At 31.7% G+C, this 24,613-nt stretch overlaps 2 protein-coding genes across 13 annotated transcripts in view; one reads left to right on the forward strand and one right to left on the reverse strand.

Moving 5' to 3' along the window:
• Heph (polypyrimidine tract-binding protein 1 heph) overlaps positions 1-24,613 on the forward strand; it is a 166,498-nt gene that overhangs the window by 28,395 nt on the left and 113,490 nt on the right. For 7 of the 12 annotated variants that reach the window (XM_074241073.1, XM_074241074.1, XM_074241063.1 and 4 more), the window contains one exon: positions 14,524-14,724. The exons of 4 other annotated variants lie outside the window; for them this stretch is intronic. The gene's annotated coding sequence lies outside the window, so the exon portion shown is untranslated. Of the gene's footprint in view, positions 1-14,147; positions 14,352-14,523; positions 14,725-24,613 lie in introns of those variants that run through there. One more of the 12 variants, XM_074241066.1, reaches the window with a different exon arrangement.
• On the reverse strand, positions 931-5,824 carry LOC141526209 (carboxylic ester hydrolase). The gene is made up of 9 exons (XM_074241062.1): positions 5,557-5,824; positions 5,086-5,223; positions 4,371-4,521; positions 3,214-3,662; positions 2,507-2,675; positions 2,231-2,415; positions 1,986-2,133; positions 1,760-1,901; positions 931-1,378 (listed from the first exon to the last, which is right to left on the reverse strand). The coding sequence occupies exons 1-9, from the start codon at positions 5,737-5,739 to the stop codon at positions 1,051-1,053; spliced, it is 1,893 nt and encodes a 630-aa protein (XP_074097163.1). The 5' UTR covers positions 5,740-5,824; the 3' UTR covers positions 931-1,050.

Consider the following 24,613-nt stretch of genomic DNA (forward strand, 5'->3'; position numbering starts at 1 on the left):
CATTACTACTTCAGTGAAATGGGACCGAGAATCCTCGAATTCCCTATGTTGTCCTGTCCTATACTCGTTCGTTCATTCGTTGGCTCGTTCTCGTTCAATCAGTATCAGGTTGAACGACAAAGCCAACCTTTTATTCTCTTCTGGTCAAATGGTCTAATAGTAATAGATGATGAAGAAGAAAAGAATGAGATACACTAGGACTAAAAATAGAAATTAACTTCAAATAAACCAAAAAACACGTTTTAACTAAATTAAAAATTACAAAATATTTTTTAAACTATAATTTTATATTTTTCATTCTTTCTAATATAATTTAATTAAAGCCAGGCATTATTTGATTGAAATTCTTAAATTGAAGAATTTTTATTATTCCGTTAAAATGATAGATCGATACAGTAAGAGCGTAGCTAATAAAAGCGTGTTAAAAATCACAAACATCAAATCTCGCTCAATAAATAACACAGTGTAATTTAATTCGGTAAATATTTATAAAATTTTCTTATTAATTTTTACTGTAAAGTTGTACAAATTAAGCAAAAGCTTTTATTTGAACAATCTATTTGATTGGATCTTATTCAAACAGAGAAATGTCGAGATATTGCTGTTGCTAGAATAGTTGTTGCTGTTTTTCACTTTAAGCTACGCTCAGAGGAGTTGGAACAAAGACTAAACTTTATAATGCGATTGTAGTACATGATTAACAGTTGGAGGGTTCATAAACTTCGGTTTAAGTTTGTAAAAGCGCTTCAAGATGTGAATTTCCGTTTTTAAGTTTACACATTTCCGCCGATGAAAATGTTTCTCTGAATAAAATTTATACAAATCTTCGTACAATTCTCTGCTGTGCTTTATAAGATTTACAATATAACATAATATACTATAAATATATAGTGGGATGTTTGCTCGCTAAATAACAAACGATAAAAAAGATAACTCTTCGCTAGAGCATGCTTTATTGTATATAATAACGTCAACAGATTAATTAAAGTAATATAAATATCAACAGTTAACATCTTAAAATAAAATAACAACTGCGGTGTCTATCTAACATTAACAATGTACGAAGTACAGAAAGCAAATCGTAACTGGCAATAGCATGAGGAAGGGGTTCAATAGATTTATGTTTGATTGATCAGTTTGATCAGTTTCTTCCTCAAGAATCTCCTCGAGATCTTCGTCTTGATCTTCTTCTCGAGTAGGGAAAATGAGTTCCATGGGTGCCGATACATTACTCATGAGATTGCGCCAGAACTCCATTCTAATCGGCAGGAAGTCCTCCTCCATCGAAATAACCGGCGATCTTCCCATGCCGAGCTTCATGAATCGGAAATCCTCTTGATACGGTTCCCAATCTGGTGTTAGCCGCGCTCGAGGTATTCTGTGAATAAATGAAGGAGATCGGATATCGTTTGATCGATTTTCTGAGCGGCATCACGAGAATGTATGTCTGATAAATTAAGCACTCCCGTTGCACTCAAGTATATACTACTTAATTTACGTCTATCATCATAATTATCACGATGATTGCCGTCAATCATTTTGGCCACTTTGTCAGTCAACTCGTCAATATTTAAATACCAAAACTGAGAGATTAATTTTACTTGCTCGAAATATTTTTTTTTTTTTCAGAACTTTTAAGAAATAATTTTTTTTTTAATTTTATTTAAAAGAAAAAATTTTAAATAATCAGTCTCAAATTTTTTGGGTAATTATTTGAAAAATAATTATTTGTCTCTCAGTGAAAAAAATTTGTACTCACCCGGTTCTAACAAAATTTGCCCACATTTCGGTCATTATATTGATCATTGTTTCATCTCCAGCCGTGTTATGCAACTGCAGATCGTGGTATTTAACATTACTTATCGGAAATAAATAATTCAAATCGTCAGCATGTCCAATTCCTGGAAATAATAATTTTATAAAAACAATAAACTACTAGTACGTGCACAAACAGAGGGAATAAATTTTTGAGGTGAAATAATTACCATATCGCTGGGGATATTGGTATGAATAAGTTGAAGTAAAAGTTCCCTCGTATGCAAATTCATAGAAAAAAACACTGGAATTCATTTTCATAGCTTGAGCATTCAAAGCTTCATAAATCCAATAATTCATTAATCCATCACTTGTCATCTGTAAGAATAATGAAACAAGGTTTTATTGAATCAAATGAATCTATTATATTGATTGGATTATAATACTCCATTTAACCGTTTGAAGAATAATTTACCGCTGTTAAATTTATATTGGACGCCTCTGTGGAGATATTACCATCAAACAGAGAATAAAAGTTCATCAGTTCTTCAGAGAATACCGTATCGTTCATAATAATCTCCTCGGTTTCGAGGTACAGTGATACCACATCCTCAAACTGGCTTTCGAATTCATCGAGCAATTGCGGGTTAGCCAATAAACCTTTTTAATGGTCGATGATATAATAAATAAATACAGTAAGATAGTTTGTTACAATATAAATTACATAAGAGTGAAAAGGGAGTTTACTTACTCATTGATTTGAGTAAACCTTCATCAGATACGACTCCAGAGATCCAAGGAATATCACGAAATTCTCCGCGCTCAATAGTAGACAGCGGATGTTGTATGACAATAGCATCTTCAGAATCACTTTCAATTGTCGGGCCGAAGTTACAGTATGAATGCCCGTTCCATACTTGCTGCAAACAAACCACCGTATTTTTTTAACCGTTTAAACAATATTTTTCTGACAACTCTATTCAGAGTAGTTTTACGCTCTATTTACTTTTTGAGAATTATGTCTATAAAATGAATGAAATAGAAGGTATTTGTTTAAATTTTCAATTGTAAAAAAATTTTCTGATATCAAAATTAGTCAATTTTCAAAATTCGGAGTCAATATAATTTATTATCTTTATTTTTTGATTAAAAATAATATTTACTCATTTATTACTCTTAGTTTTGTTTATATCAGGCCTGACATGTCCACGAATAATTATTTTGAGAGATAGTTCTGAGAATGGCCAACAGATGGCGCATGATTGCTGAATCTTCTCCCTACTGGAGAGTTTATTTCTAAAATAAATATAATTTTTAGGTTGATTTTTTATTCAATCAATTATTAAACCAATTTTGGTCAATATCATGACAATTTGCATAATTAGACCACATCAGGCCTGATATAAATATTGGCTGCAATAGAAAATTTTTTTCCGGAGAAATTTTATCAAAACGTACAAAGAAACTAAGCTGTGAAGTGAGGTGTTTGGGGTCGACTTGTCTCAGACAGTCAATAATGTCTTCATCACTCTGCGTGATATTTTCGTTGTCCTGCCAGTCGCCGAAGGCGTAGTCAAAGTCAGAGGTTTTCCGTGGAGGACCGCAGCCGACTTGACCGGCTAAAGCGACAAATGTGTACCGGGTTTTGGCGTGGTGTGAGGGGTGGATCCCCCAAGGAGCGTTCGCTACTCCAGAGTGAGTGATAAGCTTGTCAAAGAGGCCTTCGGTCCGCTTAGAAAGTCCTAAATGGTGAGCCAGTGAAGCACCAGCACTCTGTCCGCTCAATGTTACCGAAGTTGGATCACCACCAAAGTGCTCGATATTCTCTTGTATCCATTTTAAAGCTTCAAGCACGTCTTTTATACCGTAGTTACCCGGAGAAGCCTCATTCCCGCTGCTTAGAAACCCTTTAAAATTTATAATACCAAACAATTTATACAATAACATAAAACTTGCTTTAAATAAATTTAATAAATAACCATTGAGGATTTAGAGGATTTATGTTTGTTTAATTAATTTCAAATATTCGAAGTCTGTTATTTACGAAACAGATTGGAAAGAGAATAGAAATTTATAAATTTATAAATTTATTATTCAGGATATAATAAATTTGCTATCTTTTATTTACGAAAAAGTATAGTGGGAAATGACTTGAAATATTAATTAATTTTTAAATTAATTATTTAAAAGAAAATGAATATAAAATTTGGTTTTATCTTTTAATTATTAATTGAAAATTTAAATGGAAATGAAAATAAAATTGTTTGTATAAAATGCGACAAATAATTGACAACTTTCTCGTTATTTTTTTTTTTTTTTTAATATAAAAGTTTCTCATCCAATTGATTTTTTAATCATTAAACATTCATCTGAATTTCATGTTTTGTTTTTTGTTAATTTTAATAAAAACAATTTTTTTTTTTTTTTTTTTTTTTTTAAACTGATGGATTAAAATATAAATTCATCTTTGTGAAGAATAGATAATTATGAATAATGAAACGCATTTTAAAATATTTCAAGTTTTATTGCAACAGTGATGAGTTGAATATTTTATATCGAGAATTAAATAGTCTTATGAAAATAATTATCATGAAATATTTCAAGTAAATACTTGCCTAGTATGCCGAGACGATAATTAACAGTTACAAGGATTAATTTACGATCTAATAGATAACTTGGCGATAACAGAGTGCTGTTATTACTCCCAGTTACGAAAGCACCCCCGTGAACAAACACCAAAACGGGCAATTTTTCAGAACTGTAAAGCTAACAAAGTTATCATTAAATATTATTAAAAAAATATTAAGTATAAAACTATTGTTATCATAAATAAAACAAAAATGTAAATTTTGTTCGGCTTTTCTCTTATCATCCGTTATCTAACCTCCGGTGTATGTATAGTTATATCAAAAGGTTAAAATATAATAATATACGAGACGAGAAAAAAAAATTTTTTAATTATTACAGGAGCACAAGATAATCATTTAAGTAGTTAGAGTGTGTATACTTTTATGACATTATAGAGATTCAGCGTAAAATTATCCATGCAATTTGTTATACACGACCTCGCCGTTTTTCCTTTTTCATTAATTAACGTACGACCTCCACAGACAATAGAGATCGTGTTACTTTTACCACCGCGCATAATACAACCGCTAAAATGCCCAACTTTCCCATTTATAATAAATTACCTCACTTTATAGAATATCTAATGCACGAAACTTTATTTTTAATTTAAAACTTTTTATTTTCTACGCTTTCTTATACTAAAAAGATTTTTATTCTTATTTTTTTTTCTTTTTATATTCATTTCTACGCGCAGCTTCTTACCTCAGGTACAAAAATGTTGAGATGCAGGCAATCCTCGTCTCCTATAAATTCTCCAAAACGATTCAATTGCGGACACATAGGTCCATCTTCCGTTGCGTCGCGAAGTTTTGTCCAGTTATTTATCCATGGCACTGGAGTCTGGAATTTTTTTCAAAAGTATTTCTTGAAAAATCTCAGTATCTAATTTTTTAGAAGGAAAATTCTAAATTCTATTTCAAAAATGAGAGATACAATAAAGTTGATAAAGAATTTTTTTGTGTAGAAGATTAAATTTCCTGCAAAAAAGCTCTCTTATGATTTTTTGGCTTATCGAAATTCTTATTTAAAATTTTGAGTTTAAAATTTAACAAAAATGATTTTTAACATACTTGAGTATATTTTATTATAAAAATTCAATATTCTGCATTGAATAAAAATTCAATCGTCAGCAATTTTTTAATGTGATTTATTATTAAAAAAAAAAATATTTACCTCAAACCGAAGAATACCAAGTGGTGGTTCAGCATATGGGATACCGAGATAGGCAGCGATTCTGTACCCCCAGTGACTTTTCATCCATTTTCCGAAAACTGGTCCAAACGAAGTTTCAGCAATGGGACCAGAGGCTGTAGTTGCACAAAATAAATTTATAAAAAATAAAAAAACCAAATTCATTTTAAAAAATGAATCACAAAATAATAATGTAATAGATAAATATTTATATAAGCATAAAATGAAGATTTGAAAACTCCATCAGGCGGTCGTTGATTGACGACTGCTGGGAGTTTTCAGTTTTTGCAATTGTTACACTTAGTTTCGGGTAATTATCACAATAATGTGCGCGCGCTCTGTGGGCTGATAGCATAAGTAAACAGAAGGCAAAGCTTTAATTAAACTGCGCCTCTTGTTTTGTGTGTGATACATTCATGTGACAACTAGGCTCAGTATGATGATAACTTGTTTATTAAACAATTTATTCCACTATTTTACTATTGTACTACTTATTATTACAATTTATCCGATTTGATTCATTTGTACTTGTCCTAGATCAGAGAAGAAATTCTATTTTTATGACTTTTAATCGTTCCGTCAGAAAAGAAGTAGCCTTTATCGTGGCAAAGTATTAATACTTGATATTTTGATAATTTTGACGGGTGAATAATGATTTTAATTCCGGGTATTTTGAATATATTAAAACACATAATAAAAATTTAAATGAAAATGACGAATTTTCTTTCCAATTAATATTTATAAAGAGCCGAGCTATCAATTTGGGACAACAATTTAGTTTTAATTAAAATTTTTATCCGGTGTTTTCTGTTTCACTTTGTTTCGTTTATTAATAGAGGACAAATGTATTGTCCGTACGGAAATTAAATCAGTAGGTGTATTTAGTCAGATAAAATGATAAAAAAGGTCAATGAGTCGATAAAGATCTTATGAATGAATGAGATTTTCAGATATACCAATTTGAAATGCAATTACTAAAAGGATTGCCGAGTTTGTTGATTCGACTCTGTAGCTCTAGCAGGATCGAGTGATGCCAGATCCAGGATTTAATTTACCTCGTAAAATTGAGAGAAATCATGATACCACTCTCTCCATCCTCCATACCATGGTTATACTGAATTCACAAGGAAAAGGTGGTTTAGATGTTACTATGAGCACAAATTAATTCCATTTCTCTAGTTTTCCTATCCAATACACCATTAAATCAAAATCATCCTTCTCTACCCTCTTTACCCGTTTGCCTTTTCCCCGTCATTCTGCTATTCTCCCGTCTCCATCTACGTCAACATCTATGTATATTCATTTAGGATTCAGGTATTATTGATTGTACCGTGATTTGGTTTATCTTATGCACCGCATTAACCATTAATGATCTAAAATATCTGATTACACTCATCAATATCACAGTCTAAATTAAAATCGAGTATAATATATATTTTATTATACTCGATTTTAATTATAAATTCAATCAACTTTTCAATTATCCATTTTTACATTAATTTATTATTAATAATTATAACTTTGAATTCTGCGGAGGATAATTATATGTGAAAAATCCCGCCAATTTTTTTTACATTTTTATCTTGCTCATAAAATTATTTTCAATTTAAATTAAACAATAAAGTTTTTGTATTTTTACATTTTATGTCAAAAAAAGGAATGTGTAATAGATTTCAGATAACAATTGTAATTGCAGGACAATATAAAAACTTAATTGGAAACCAGCGAAATAAATTTAATCGCGATTCAACTTAAAAATTTTTATAAGTTATTGGAATAGAAATATTTAAAGAACCATAAATTGATTATTATGCTGGAAAATTTTGGCAAAATAAACCTAAACTATCGGTATTGTAATTAGAAGTATTGAATAATTATTGTAACAGTTAAATTAATTTTTAAAAACCCCAACAAATACAAATGGATTTATAATTCCATCAAAGCGGTTTTTCTTAAAAGTTCGACTTTAGATAAAATTGCAAGTACCGAGTAGTGAGCCGATTTGAATATCTTTTACGCCGGTGAAAAGATTTAAGAAGACAGATTACCTCTTATAAATACACTCTGATGCATTGTTGGTACGCGCCAAAAAACCTGAGAGAGAAAAATAAAATAAAGAGAGCAGAGTAGATATGGTAATAGTAAAGCGCGGTGGTAACACAGTAGGTTGCCTACTACCGCTGCGATTTAATGAAAAATTCCATGCATCCGCGAGCGTTAACCGTACGTTCATCGCTGAAAGACCCGAGGGGGTAGTAGTAGCAATGCCTCCACCAGAGGTTCACTACAGAATAGGTACACCACCATGCCCCATACATGCATTCATCCATACATACACTTTCCACAACCATACGCTGGATGCTGGAAGCGCTGCCGAGAAATTAAAATGGATGAGGTGTACTCAGTTTCCTTGTTCCTACCTCACTGGTTGGCCCAAGACCATTCTCCAAGTCCATTCAATATCTCTATACCATTACAATGAAATAAAAATCTCAAATAATTATTTCCAAATTAAATTAATTGATTATTTTTTGAATTTATTAAAACACTCGTTCAGTCGCTTGACCAAAATCAAGCGTATGACGTCTTTGGATCAATAAATCTTGCTCGAATGCAGTGTGAGCTTACCGGGCCCATAACCTGTTGAAATACGGGATCATTGACGTCACGGGCTATTCAAATGGACGTGAATACCTTTCTCGATAGAAACTCCCACCGAATAAAAGCAAAATCATGTATGCCTGTTTATTGATATTATACATCGCGATATAAAATTCTAAAAAAATAAATAAAAACAAGAAAAATAATTAATGACAGTCGATCGATTTGCAGTATAATTGCACCCGCAGCTGTCTTCCCGGTTATTATTTTTGATACATCAAGCGTGTTTTATAGCTATGCATGAGTTGTCGGTTAAAATACGCGGTAAAATATTGCAAGCTCTGATGAACAACCCAAGGGCGTAAATATATAAAAGGGTACAGTTTGACGACGGTAATATTATCGTCATACTCGTATGTTGTTCTCCCACTACAAAAATAACAACAACACCAACAACAACTACTACTACTGCACATAATGTTTTGATTTTACTAGGATTTTAACGATAAACCCATTTTGTTCAGCATCACCTATAATCCTTTGTACATAAGCCTCGTAATGCGCACATGTTCGGGGGTCACATTCAATGAATTGGGGGAATTTACAGCAAAGGTAAATCATCGAGGATCTGAAAGCTTTTCCTCCTCACACTCACACAAATGTGACATGCATACGCATTTAAGCTATATATATTGACTGGCAAATGATGTCAACGCAATGACCAGCTCGTTCTGCCTCAAGAGTCCTATTCACTGCTCGCATCATCACCTAAATATATTACTGATTACGGTGCTTTGGTAAATAGGACGTACTGTGAGTCGGAGAGGACACCGCACCGCGCCAATAGAAGTTCACTATGAGTCTGGTGGATCAGGATCTGGATGAGAATGAGGCGGTAGGCAATGCTGGTAAAATACTGGACCCGCATAATTTGAAAGCTCTGGCACTGTATGCATGCAGGCCCCCGTTAAGGGTAACGTCTGCTCTCGCGTCATGTCGAGCGTTGACCCGCACTCGCGTATTCGCGGTGTGCAATGCAAATTTTCGTATGCAAAATCCGATCAACCGAGGGTGCCTACGCTACCCTACCCTCACACACTTATACACTTACACATATGTCACCGAGTAATGGTGTAGACACATGTATGTGTACACTAGACTGTCAACCGCCCTCTTATACCGGTTCACATATGATGAGATGCTTTTACGCGGCTGTCATGTGTACGTATTTATATATAGATAGATCCACATGTGTGAGTATATGGGTAGGTGTGTGCGGAGTTCAGGGCGCAATATTGGCTCGTTGGAGCGAGTCAAGATAAAACCACCGACAATAATCCCCATGAATATACACCATCAATGGCATGCACGGAAATATAACCTGTTATACGTAATAAGTAGTTGATAAACTCATTCGTATTCTTACGCGGATTTTTATTATATCATTATCACACACATGAGTTATTTTTATCTATCGGGTTTTAGTTTTTATGGTAATAGTAATTCTTTTTTGTTGGTTGGTACTTTGCTGCTTTACGCTATCGGAATCCGATCACTCAACGGGGAAATGAGCCTCTACTTGGAGATTAAAAAAATATAAATTTGTTATGCAAATGCGCTGCTCGCATCGAGATGAATTGATTGATTAGCTGGGGTGATATATGTCTATGTGTACATACAGGGGGTGTGAAATAGCTTTTCTTTTTTTTGAGCTAATATAAATGCAGTGTCGTAAAGTAGAACGCCGGACGGTCGATTTTAATGAGTCACTGCTCAACTGCTCAACAGTATGAACACGCAACACGATTGCTTTACTTATATTTCGTATTACATGTACTTATACATATGTATATGCTTAATCACTGCTTTACAAGTAACACTACTGCTGGGCCGTAAAACTAAAACCAAGAGAATTAAATCTATACCCTTGTGTCTTTACTTGTGTTATTTCTACTTTTTATTCTTTTTGTAGAATACGCAATTGTACTGTGTGTATATTTTTGTTATTTTAAATTACTTTCGTGGCGTATTTATAATCTCGGGTGAATTACTGCATGTATTTATGTTTATTAAGTGATTTTTATTGAATAAGATTTGTTGGTGTTCTAGAAAATTATTTTTATAACTCTCATGGTTAATTAATTTTATTGTTTCTGAAATTATTCCAAATTTATTTAAAGAACTACTATAGATAAATTTTTTTATTTCCTACAAAATTATCAATTAAAAAAAAAATTATTTGATTTAAAAGATAAATTTTGGAGAAAATTTTTTGAACTAATAAATTTTTTCTCAAGTAAATTTCCCTTTTCTCAATAATTTTTGTTTTTAAAAATTTTTTTTCTACAAATAACGAGGCTAGAAATTTAAATACGGACAATATTATTTTTTTTTAACATTAATCATAAAATTCTTAAAAATAATCTTAATTCAAAATTTTTTCTCCCAAACCAAGTTAATTTTTACATCAATGTAGGCCACAATACAATAGTAAATTTCAAGAAAATGAGTAAAATAAATTAGCAAGTATATAAAAGATGTAATGGGGTTGAAGTCTATTACTTAGCAATACACTTAAAAAGTATTCATGTTTACACATACAGAGTAGAGTAGAGAGTACAGAGTTGGTTGTATATAAAATGGGTGTTTGGATAAGTAACACACCGCAATTTGAAATAAGGTCATGTGAGTTTGAGTAACAGGGGAATAGCAAATCGTTTTTTTTTAAGCCGTAAACTCTCCGTGTTTACCTTCCATTCCGGAGTCCCCATCCTCATCCCCATCTCTATTCGTTCTATTCCCGCGACCCGCGACATTGGACGTGATAAGCTCTCGCTGTTCTCTGTGAATCGATTCTGCGGTAGGGCAAAGCGACTTGTGAGTCTCTGAGGTATCGGTAGTCACCTGCAGATAGCATCGACGGAGCAGAAAACCTCGCTTATACCTATATTCACATAATTTGATCTACATGCACATTATTAGACATTTCCTATCGATGTATGGATGTATGTATCCATACTTGAGTGCACTTCTATCCTATTCGGAGTAAGAGCGAGTATTAGATCGGAAATACTTGGGAATATCCGCACAAAGTTGCCAAGAGACACGCGAGCTTCCAATTCAATAACTTATGTTTCGGTAAGCTGTTGAGATCGTTACACTAAGTTTTGTTTCAGGCAGCTCAGATTTAGTTCCTGTATTATCTTAAGGTGAGAGTAATTGCGCGTTATACTCTTTAATTATAAGTTTTTTTATATTTATTATTATTTCTGCTACAGTAATTTTTATGAGAAAAATTTCTACTAAAAGTAGCTGTCAGCTAATAATTAAAAAAAATTTTTTTTTCAATAATTTATGATAGAAAAAATATTTCGAAAAATTATGAGTGCGATATAAAATTTTAAATATTAAAAATTTGACGAATTTTTTTTTTAATAATTTTATTTTTGATGCATCGTATGATAAAATGTAACAATAATAAAAAATTGTTTTATCTTCCTAAATTTTTGATCGGAGTTAAAATTTCAATAATTTATAAAAAAATGTTTCAATCATGATTTATTGAATTTTTGTCAAAAAACGGTAAAACCGAGTTAAAAAATAAAAAATAATATTGATAAATTATTTGCTTATGTCAGTCATAAAAAATTACATTCAGAGAATAAAAAAAAAAAAAAATAAGCAAATAAATTAGTCAATTAAACCAGATTTATCATCAAAGTAAAAATTATGGTAAAGTAAATTTGATATACCAAATCAAGGAACATATGGCGTTAGTAAACAAATATATTTATATTTGTATAGGATAGAAAAGTGAAGTAATTATTGAAGCGGATTAAATACAATATTTATATGCATTCTTCTTTTCTACATAATATAATATTATGTATATGTGTATAAATAAAATCAAGTAGATTTTGTGATGTAAGCGGAGGAAATAGTTGTCGACGCTCATGGGCCAGTCGTGCATCTGCAAGTATGTACACATAAACACATACATATATGTATGCTGTATGGTATTATGTTATATAGTAGTGGTATGTAGAGAGTAGTATAGAGTAGAGAGCCTACAATGATTGAAGCACGTAAACTTGGGGCACACGAGAACAAAGTGACGGTGGGTTCTCATCCTCAATGTTCGTGTAAACACATATGAACGTACACTAACTTTAGAGACAGAAGGTAGATATTTATGGAGCATGTATATAATGACGCGATGGTGAGACACAAAGGGAATAAAATTCTCACTATAAATTCTTGGTTGTCAATTTTAGTAACCGTTTTTATTCTAAACTCCGAGATTCGCTGCGTAATATCTGAGAAAAATTCTCCAAGGAAGAGGCTTGATATGAGAAAAATATAAAAACTTTTAAAATCAGATCAAAATATTAATTTATCTTCAATCAAAATTTTATTTACATAAATTGAAGATAAAAAAAGCGCTTTTTTATTTTTATTTTCAAAAAAAACTCTCTCAAAAGCAGCAACCAAGTCTCCTAACAAAACTTTCTCCGTAGATTTCCGTATCGATTAATTAAGATTTGATAGCAGCGTGATACGACACACACAAAGAATTTCCGAATGAGGGTGAATGAGGAAAGAAATAAAAGCGACGCCCATGGTTTCTTTCTTCCGTTGTGTTCTCAGTAAACGGAGGGAACTCAGCGGCGCGACAAAGGCCCGCGGCTCAAGCGCAACGCCCGAGGGCTCGACGTCATAGTAACCAAGGTCTTGTCGTTCTACCATCTCTTTTCCAAACTCCATACTCCCTACACACATACATTCATACATCCATAATATCTCGAATCGGCCTTAGTTCTCCGTCTGCCGATTTATATTTTTACTTTTATTACATCTTTTTTATTTCTTCTTTCCAATACAAAACACATTATTCTCCACTTTACTCGCTTAGCTCGCCACCCATCATATTAATATCTGAACATGTGAACGTGTGTTCATGAAGCACGTGCGTATATTTTCTTCTCACATACAAAACACACTCTTATATCGACGTTCTAATCAGCAAATTGTCTAACTCCATTTCAGGAAATTCTTCATTTATGCGAAAATAAGTAAATTAAACTTCTTGTATTCAAAATTGTGCAATATTTTTGTCTCGGTTACTCAGATAATTTATTTTTCGGACAATTACGAGCTGAACATTTTAAAGAATCACCATGACAATAAAATTGAGAGATCTAAAAATTTTTTTAATAAATAAATTATAGCAAAAAAAATTTATTTTTTAAATTTCATATTTAGAAACTTTAAAAAATTATTAATGCAATTTTTTCAAATTAATTTTCTAGGTCTAGTTTATTTTTTTCAAGAAAAAAATTTTGAAGTGTCCTAACTTCAGTGTCATAGAATCTCTTCTTAATAAATTTGGAGTAAAAAAATTTGATAATTAGAATTTTCTGCATACTAAAAAGACTCTACAATCCTATCTAATGTTATTAGTATATACGTACAATAAAACCCGATTCAATGATACTGGCGTATTGTGTGTGTATAAAAATAATAGTATTGGTGTTAATCTCGAGTAATGACGAATTTAAACGATAAAACCCGAAGCGTTGCGTTGTTTCCAGGCTCCCCACTCTAATTCTTACTCTGTCTCAGTATCTCCGACTACTTCGACCACCTTCTTGATCAGACCAAACCAGCATTCGACCCCCCCCCCCTATTCTCCGAGTGTGTGTATGCGAGTAAATAACCGGCATATACATAAAAACACTCTAAGCCTTAGCGTACAAAACATACCACACACATACGGACTAAACCACTCACACTAAACTCTCTACTCTTTCCTACTTGCATTACACTTACACTTAACTCAAAAAATTCCCGCGCTCGCCCTTCTCCCATCCCCGCCGCCAGGAGTCGCACTTCCCCTTCCCCCTCTCCATAAATTCCCCTCTCGCTCTTATTCATCGGGAAGACTCGTGGCCAAGTTTTAGCGTCGTTATACACTCGTGGCGTGCCTACAACTTAGCTGGATATATTACGCGTATTTTTTTTGTAAAACATAACCACGCTAGTTTTTTTTATATTTTATTTGTTTTAGTTTTGTTCAGTAATTGTTTATTAATTTTTATTTTAAATACTAAAAATTATTTAAAGTATTAAAAAAATAACTTGATACTGTTTTTTACTGGAGGTGTAAATTTTACGCGGTAAAATATTATTTAACAATTAATACTCAGCAATTGACAATTCTTGTCTATCGTTTTATTGCTCCGATAATAAAACTATTACACACTGACTATATATATGGATATATGTATATATTTATGCATATATATAGTATAGTGGCTGTCTGAACTCGTCTTTATTTGATCTATTCAGTTTCAGTGAGCAGTCGAGCTGTTGCGACGTTGGAAATCGCACGTACCAGACACCTATCTACTCTTCCTTCCATTTTAACCAAACAGTGCGTGTATTTTTTTAAACAACCGCCATCTATTTATTATTATTAATTCATTGATAATTATTAATATTGTGGTGAGTGTGTGTGCAGTGGACACATTACTTGGATTTATACAATCGGTATGTACTTTATTATTCATTTTTATTTTTTATAATTTTTGTTGGTGTTTAATTTAAATTCAACATGGCGGTGGTCATGTGACTGCAACTGTGTTCTTTATTTTTTTTATATTTACTCGTTAAATTGTAAATATTATTTGACATTTAATTAGGTCCGCGTGTTTAGTCTCATTAAACCGGGTATGTGTTGTGGTATGGGTATGAGTATGAGCACTGTACCGTAACAACCGGCGTCGTTTTCAAGGCGCATGTCCGCCGACATTAACCAACAAATTTAAAACATTTTTTTATGTTTTAAGCTCGCACGTGTTACTCTGTTTTAATAATAATGAGTATTATTACCGTCAAATTTTCTAAAATTTTATTGAAACTTCATTTTATATTGGATTTTATTTATTGGCTATGGACGTGACTGATGTAATGCGTAATGGAGTTTGTGTTTGCGAGCACGTTTCTTTCGTATTAAATTTTTTCTTTGTGATGTTGAAGAAAAAGCAAGCTTACAATTTCATAATTTTCTATTTTTTTTTTTTTTTACATAAATTGCGATAGAAATAATTATTTTAAATAGCACAGACATGAGGATATTTTTAAATAATTATAAATTTAAAAAATCTAGACCCGCATTTTTTTTTTAAATTTATTTTATTTTTAAATTACAAATTAGAATTTTTTTTTTTAATTATTTATGGAGAACAAAAAATTGTTAAATGTCTTTTTATTGAAATAAAAGCCAGCAAAAATTTTTTCTTGGATCTAATTCGTTAATTATCTTCTCAAAGTGATAATTTATGTACAATAACCCGAAAATTGTCTGTACTCACTGTACAATTCTTTTTAAGGTTATTAACTTTGTTTTTGTGTCTAGGCAGAATGGGTTCATTAACATTTAATTCAATTTGCATCAAGTTGAATGTCCTATCCTGAATATTTAAAATTAAATCTTTAAACTTGTTATCTTCAGGAAGATTTTTTAAATTTAAATATTACTTTTAAATTGACTGCATTAAAAAAATATTTATTTCAATTCAAAATTTATGACTATGATACGTGGTAGATAATAAATATAGGTACACATTTTATATACTTAACACAGCCTCATGTAGGAGAAATAAATATAATACCACTGAAGATTAGATTGAATCCTATCACAAATATTTGTGTATAAATTACGTCACGGGATGTTTAATTGTTTGAATTAAAAAGTACCATTATTTCTGAGAATAAACGATTACGGTATTAAATATCGGTAGACGTAGGCACATATATATTGTTTATGTTTGTGGGAATAAACGTTTGAAAAATGATCGTGGTGAAAAATCTAATAACAAGGCTAAACGTCTCGTCGAGTTGAGCTTTTATAATGTCATTGCTCTGCAATGCTTTTTATAATAATAGATATAAATATTTGTGTTGATATTTGCTCAAATATATATATAGTGAGTGAAGGCGGATGTAGGTATACCATCGCGTAAATTTATTCAGTCGCAAGAGCTCTATTTACTATTAAATTATTTTTCATTTTTCACCGGTTGGCTTATAGATAAATTAAAACAAAAAAAAATATGAATAAAATTCACAATTATTCACTTAAAAATCTCCAGATTTTTGACCGCTTGCTGAGCATTCTAACTTGAAAATATATATATTTATTCCATCTTGCGATAAGATATACTCCCTGTTTAAATTGTCAAGGTTGGCAATATGCGTATTGAAAATAAAGAAAAATTTTCTAGACCATTGCAAACCTCTGTCTACTTGCTGAGTTGTCTGACCGGTTTGGGAACCCTTGGCATTGTGCGCTCAAAACGGCTTTTGTTCTTCCATACGGCTAAGGCCGAAGTATATACATTCATACACACATGCAAACATTTAACACTAATACTACACAATAGTACATAATACATAAGTCCCTTGGGTTGGGTCTCACTGTAAGTAGGTACAATGCCCATCAAGTCTCAGCTTGCAATTTAGCAGACAGGTGAACATAAAATTATTCTTAAGATTTAAGTACTCACTTTTATATATAATTACAAAATTATATTGTCCAGCTGTTAAGTTTAACGCTGTCACGTGATTTTCAAAATTTTTAAAATTTACTCCAAAAATTTAGACTGTTGATTTAGTGTCTACTGGATTGATATTATTGGAGCAGCAGTGTATTTTGACCATTGCAAGAATCAAATTTCACTTTTATCTTCATAGGCAGAATAATTGATAGTTTTTTCAAAATTTCAGGGATAAATTTCAATAATTATAATTTAACCTACAAAAAATTTGATTAAAGTCGTGTAAAAGTGAAAGTAGAAGTAAAATTTGGTCAAATATTTGTCTTCAATGATTTTAAGAACTCATTCATTGAATAAATTAAAAAAAATCAGGCATTTTGAATCTAAGATCGCTAAAATAGATCCATTAAATCTGTTAACAATTAATTACATTAAACTCCTAACATTTGGAAAATCTTCAATTCCAATTTCAATTAATATTGGCATGTAGGTCCCAATTATTTCGATTTAATTCAGGTACCTGTCGCAACGAGTTTCACAACAGACCAACAAATGAATAAATGTATATATTTTTACGTAACATAATGGAGTGAGAAAAATTGGACAATTAATTGACCGATGCGGTGGTGGCGGATGTTTTTAGGACGAGTCGAGATTCCCGTATAAAACGCTGGCCTGAGAATGGAACACGAGTACGAGGAATAACATGTAATAAAAAGAGTAGGAGTATGGTACCTGGTTCCCCTACTAAGAATTCCTTTTGAAAGATGGGTAGACGGTTTGCTCCCTCTCGCTCTTTCTTATACTTAATACGTTATTTTATTTTATTTTATTTTATTTTACACATAATTTTTTTTTATTAAACTACTTGGCACACAACGACTTTGTCCCTCTACCGCACTCTCGAGATTATTACCGGCAGGAAAGTTCGAAACGACCACGTGGAGGCACTAGTTGCGCATTCTCAAGGTTAACCGACCTTCGCCATTCGTTTACAGGCATCAGGGCCTTGGTAATAAATTTCTCCATCAAATGTCTCTTAAAAGTTGCTCAAATTTTTATGATTATGTCCCTGATTGATCAAATTAAAATAATTTATAAATTTTCTAAAATATTCACTTTATTGCATTGCATCCGATTCTGGTACAAACTTTCAAGGAAAATAACAATTATCACTCGTAATTAACTTAAACAAGCACGAGCGTCTCCTAATAAATATTTAACAGGAATAAAATTTAATTATTTATTTCGTAATTATTATTTCAATAGCCTTGGTAGCATCCGGACCGGAGCGACTTGTTTTCTTCACATTCACCCATTTTATTATTTTTATTTATTTCGGGTACTATTCCTCACATCACTTCTTCTTGTCTGTTGTATTAAAGCCCATGCCAAGAAATGGAGGGACAAAAAACTGACTCTGGCTTATGAATTTTTATGTCACTTAAAAATTAACGCCAACTTTTCTTGATTATTGATTCTCTACTAGCGTCCAGAGTCCAAGTAACTCTTCACCTGGACCAGAGCAAGTTTTAGTGGTTTAAAATGAATTTTTATATATAGTCAAATAGTCAAAATCAATTCTGCATAAATTTCCAGGGACCTAGGTGTTCTTTGGCCTGTCTGTCCTGTTCACCTACTCAGGTATTAACTCCTTTAATACACCAAAAAAATATGAAGTAGAAATATGAGTAAAAGAATAAAAAGAAGCAGGTGCATTTAAACTTTCTTTTAATTTTCCGTAACCATCTGCCTTCCGGCTGACGTTAAGCGAAATGTTAACGTAAACCACACCGATTTTATTATTTCACTAAAAGTTTAACGACCGCCATTTTGTTTTCGCTTGACAATTTAACGTCTTTAAAATAAGTAAATATACAGTAACGCGATGAGTTATGACTTTCGCGACTGCTAAATCTCACTCGCGGTTATTATTATTTAATCTCATCTCATCTTTTAATTTCATTGAATCTACTGCTATCCGGTCTATCTTGAACTCTCTGAGTCCAAACGAGCATTGCACAGAGCCATTGCCATTTCATATTCATATGTGCCAGTAAATTCATTTTGTAGCGTACATATGTTGTTGTTTACGTATATATAAATACATATCACATTTGGCAGTTTACGATGCAGGAAATGGAAAGAATAATAAACGATTTTCAGGACAGATTTATATGAAAGATATCAAACAAAATTTTCGTTATGGTCCCATTAATCCGCAGTTATGATTTTTTTTTTTTTCTATTTTATAACTAAAACTATTTTGTGTTTTCTGTTTTCGGTTTTAATTCCACCTCCATACAAAAAAAAACTAATTTCTCTTCTATTTAGTGTTGATTACTTTTGCTTGTTGGTGCCTTCATCTTTGCTGCGGTGGATAGAAATGGAGTAAAATAGAAATGTAGTATGTATTAGCCCCACAAGGAGGGTTTGTGCACGCTATTTACTTGTTTTGATGACCAATTCGCTGTTATGTGTACGGAGGATTGCGTCAGGGACAACACATTATTTTACAGAGCAATTATCGTCACGTATAACGAGTAAAAGCGCGATCAATACATAGTTATTTAGTAATTTAACAGAAAAAGTGTGTTCTTTTTTCTATTTTATTTATTAATTCTCTCTATCATATATTGTTTTTATTTCTTTTTTCTTTTCCAACTCGTACGTGTTCCAACGATTAAATAATTTTTTTCTCACCACACACACGGCTCCGATGTTTATTTCTGGCAACACTGCGTCGTCGCGCGGTCGCAATCAAATCGAAGGTATATTTACATGCTTCCAAACTATTCGGGTCATGGTTCGGTTCACTTGGGTCACCACAAAAATTTTATTGGATTTTCATGTTTCACCGGTTTATTAAAAATTGATTGCGTGTTTCAGTTGCTTTTTGAACTCTTTATTCTGTTTATGGAATAAACAATATTAATATTTAAATTTTCAATTTTTTTTTTTTTTTTTTTTTTTTTTTTTAAATGTATTCACCTTATTAAATTTTGGTTGATTAAAGTTAACGTATCAAGTATAATGTAATTTATAAAATAAAAAAAAAATAGAGCGTAAAAGTACCGTGTCAGAGAGTTAAAAAAAGAAGCATAATACGGGGCGTTTTAAAAATGATTTGAACGACAGGCGGGTGTATACATATTTTTAAAAAAAATTCTAAACACAGTGCAGCCTGTATAATGTTACTTTTAAAAAGTTGACGAAAGTAGGACGCGAATGTGCTTTTAAATATTCGATAAAAGCTTTTATTTTTTCCTAGTTTTTTTCTCTCGCAAATAATTATGGAAAGAGAATGAAAGAATGTTTCAGAAGAATAAGTAATTCTTTAATGTGCGCATGCGTTGAACCGAGAACAAAGAAAGAAAGTTTCGCGGTACATACAGTACAGGGTGAGTTGGTGGTATAGTATAGTGTAGGTACCAGCTGTAACAGCAACACCACTCGTATCCTCTCCTGTCTTCTTCTGTTCCTCTGCACACACGTGGATAAATATGAAAGAGAGTCGCAAGAGCAAAATAACACAAATACAAAGAAAAAAGGGTCCAGATGTTTTTGCACACAAATATGCCTTGCCTCGTTATTGACGTGACAAAACGTCCAGTTGATAAATATCTCTGAAACGTTTCGCAATTTCTAAAATTTATCTACTTCATTTTTAACTTCTTATTTGCATCAAAAATATTATTATTTATGCATACAAATAACATGTACATTTATTTATTGTTATATAATCCGGTAAAAGTACATGATAAATTTATTCCAAGCTTCAAATCGAGGGTTTATAGTTTTAAATCCGCGGTATTTCCTCCACACTCAATAGCAGACAAAACAATATAAATATATTTGTGGTGTTATTTATTGTTTATCGGTGGTTTAAATATTTATTTTAACAGTAGAAATATTTTTATTTGCAGTACAATCAATAATATTTATTCACCATGAGTACAACCGCGTTTTTCGCTCAAATGAATGTTATTCTACCCTGCATATCCCTAAATAATGTATTTTATTTATCATCTATCAAGAATTTTGCTTAAATTATGAGAAACAATACATTTTTTAAATAAAAATTTTCCTACTTGGCCAAAAATATTTTCGTATGAAGAAATTACCTGGCTTGGCTTAAAAAAAATTTTTGTAGAGTCTAAAAAATTTTTTTTCTTTAATCGAAAATTAATTTTTTGGTATAGAAAAAATTTCCAACAATTACATCACTATTTAAAATTATAAAAATAGGAGTTTTTTATTTTAAAATTAAAAAAAATTTATATTTCTAAAGCAAAACAAAAAATTTGGAACGTATTATAAAAGAAGCAGCTCGATAATCCTTAACGTCAATCTGTATATAGGAAAACATCTCTGCGATCTTGAAATCCGACTGTAAATGTATCCCTTGGGAGTAATTTGCCTTTACTCGGACTCATCGAATTCCTTCGGGATGAAATACCGGTACGGTCTTTAGATAAAGAATTCGTGAAAGCGCGAATCGCATAGTATATCCGACACATACCCACAGGAGCCATTTCCCGGTGATCCAGGATCCAGTGATCGACGTTTTGTATTCTCTCCCTCATAGAGCAATAACAACAACTAACCATACCACGATACAGTAACACTAACCAAGGCCCGGGGATGTATTTTCTAGACCTTTCATAAAGAAGTCATATCCCATTTGGAGCTTTTCCAAAAGTTTGAGTAATTATTATCGTAGGGTGTATAATAATACTCGATACAATTATTACGCGAGTTAACTTTTAACAAAATATTATGGACTGAAAAGAGTCAATATACAATACAAGCAAAGCTTGCTCTGACGTTTTATATTATAAAACACTATTATGCGTATATATATTATATTGTACAACTTATTCATCTGGAGAGGAAGAAATGTTAAGTAATTTTAATGGCACATATTTACAAGTGCTTGCTGAGTACAATATCGTCGCATATATTTAAGAAAATTTTTAACGAGATAACTTTTGAATTTTTTTGCTATATCAAATATAAATATTAATCAGTAAACAACAATTGCTATATTATCTATTATTATTATTATTATTATTATTATTATTATTATTATTATTATTATTATTATTATTATTATTATTATTATTATTATTATTATTATTATTATTATTATTATTATTATTATTATTATTATTACTATAACTCCGGCAGCCTTCAAGTTAGTTATTAAAAGTTTTGCACAATTATAAAAATTAATAAAATAATTTTTAACGATTGAATTCATTATTTTGATTGTATGGAAATTTATAAATGTAAAATAACTATTTACGTGGAATGATAAAAGATTTCCGGAATAATAGCGTTGACGTTTATTTTACGTAATACAAACGCGAGAAAAAAGACACTTGTATCTTATTGTTCTCAAATAACACGTGCATAAAGCGAAATGAAGAGTAAATTACAAACCTTCAGCACTTTTGTGTATATATGCGTGTTAATATGGACATGTAGGTGTACGTGTAAAGTTATTTTCTTATTGACAAAAGTAACAATAGTGTGAACGATAAGCCTATCAGTTCTCAGTTAAAATTGCAGCCAAGTTACGTCTGCTTTGTGCAATGGATTCAACGGCGATAAGCGATAACAAATACACCACATGTCGCACTCGACACGCGATACACCGTTTAATTTTGTACATATATGCTTACTTACGTGTGTGAGCATAATATAAGAAGTATAAAGCCCGGTGTTATGTTGGTTTTTTATTTTATTATTATTAATATGCTGTATATTGTATTTGATGTGAGGTTTTATTTGTTAAGGCGATGTATAACGCATTTTATATTATACAGTGCATTTGTTTATTAAGAAAAAGAGAATGAGAACCGCTGCCGATTCGATGCCGGCTGGAAAAGTAACGCGTCAACGTCTCATCCGGATGATTAACGTCTTCTTAAATTAACCGTGACTAAAGTCTCCAATTAATATTAACACTTATATAAAAGTTCTCGGCTTACGAATGTAGAAGATGGAAAATGAAATGGTATTTATGTTACAACTGGTAACTACTATATTATTATAATATTATACTCTGACACTGAAAGACTTATTTATTTGTTATTTTTATTTAATAGAAGGTTATTTACATTCTCAGATTTTAATTTTATTCAGTATCAATTAAATGTGATATTGAAATTTATTAATGAATAATATTTTATTCAGTTAACTCTAATTTTTTTTTTTATAAAGCGCCGAAAAAAAAAGAAGTTATAATTTTAATAATTATCTAATATCTTTTTCTAACTTGCAATAGCCAAATATTTATTACTTAATAGAACGAAATTGATGGGACCTAAATTTATCTAACAGTTAAATAGCTAGTTTATTAATTACAGTAAAATCAATTATTATATTGCACAATAAGTAGTTAATAAAATAATTCTATTTTTATCTGACAAATTAATCTGAATGAATGTATGGTGTGCCAACAAAAATGTGCCTAAACATATATGTATATGTACATTTGTAACGCGTGAGGGTATATGTAGCCTAAACGTTGGCAACGTCGCTTGTCAATCGACAATTAGGTGTCGTCGGGTCAATTGGAGCCAGGATTCCCGGTGATTTGAAGTTTGCTCACGTTTTCCACGGAATTAGTCGTGTGGTACTGTACGCACCGACGAACGGTGTGTCGGCTCTTCTGTCGGCGTATCGGGTAATTTACAGCAACGTGCAACGTGCCCGTACCAATACGCGACACGTCGAGATAGGAGTCGAGAATAAAGACCAACACACAAATTACACAAATTAAACTCTATCACCGTAATAGCATTACAGATTACGTGTACCAACAGCCAAGACTGAGTACCGAGTACCTAGTACCCAATACGTTTATCTCTGGATAACTTTGTTTTATTTTTATAATCCTAGCTCACTTGTACTTTTACTTACTTTCACACCCGGAAAGTTTACTTTACGGGCCAATTTCGCCAGGGTTTTATTTATCATGAGTAGAAAGTTTGATAAAATTGTATGTTTGTGATTACTTTAGTTTAATGTGTATCAACGGTTAGGTATAGTACATAGTAAATAGTATATAACACATGGATTGGATGTGCTTTGGCAAGTCAAAGGGATGTAATTTTTGAGAGTGCCTGTACAAGCTCAGTCGTCCACGGATGTTGAACGAACTCTTTGTATATACATATATGTACGTGCGTTTATACATACATACTTGGGTGTTGGTTGTAACCACACATGGCTGGGCACACATTGCTGTGACGGTCTTCAACAAGTGATAATGCTGCTTGCGTTCATCTTTTCATGGACTTAAGCGTGAGATATTATTTCTCACTGTCAAATAATAATAATAATATTACTATTATTATAAAAAAATAAATAATTTGTTGTAAATATTATTTAATAATCATAAATTGATAAATTATTATAAAGATCGCAAATGATATGTAAAACCGGTTAACGTGGGAAATATTTATTTCGTGATTTGTCGAGACACTGATTCAGTATATATATTATTATATCATACACAATCGTACTAATTTATGTATGTATGTAATCTGCAATGTGTAATGTTAGTAATGTATTATAAGTTATGGTAGACACTTAAGGTGAATAGCAGACAAAGGCATATATATAGCTATAATAATAAGATAGATTTTATAAGAAATGCCGGGCGTGATAGGCTGTAATAGTAATACAAGCAATCCAACCACTGTACAGTACAGTGTACACTCAATATAATATATGTATATATTAAATACGACCGGAGCAAGTGAAAGAGACGAGTAGTATAAGTATGAGCAAGTTGTGTGTGGTGTCTATGAGGATAGAGAGGTACTGGGAACAAGGCACGAAGGTCAAGGCTCCAAGCTGTCGTGCCA

This window comes from Cotesia typhae, unplaced genomic scaffold (genome assembly GCF_013202065.1).
Source record: "Cotesia typhae breed Kobodo isofemale line unplaced genomic scaffold, CoteBio_Ctyphae contig_33, whole genome shotgun sequence".
NCBI lineage: Eukaryota > Metazoa > Arthropoda > Insecta > Hymenoptera > Braconidae > Cotesia > Cotesia typhae.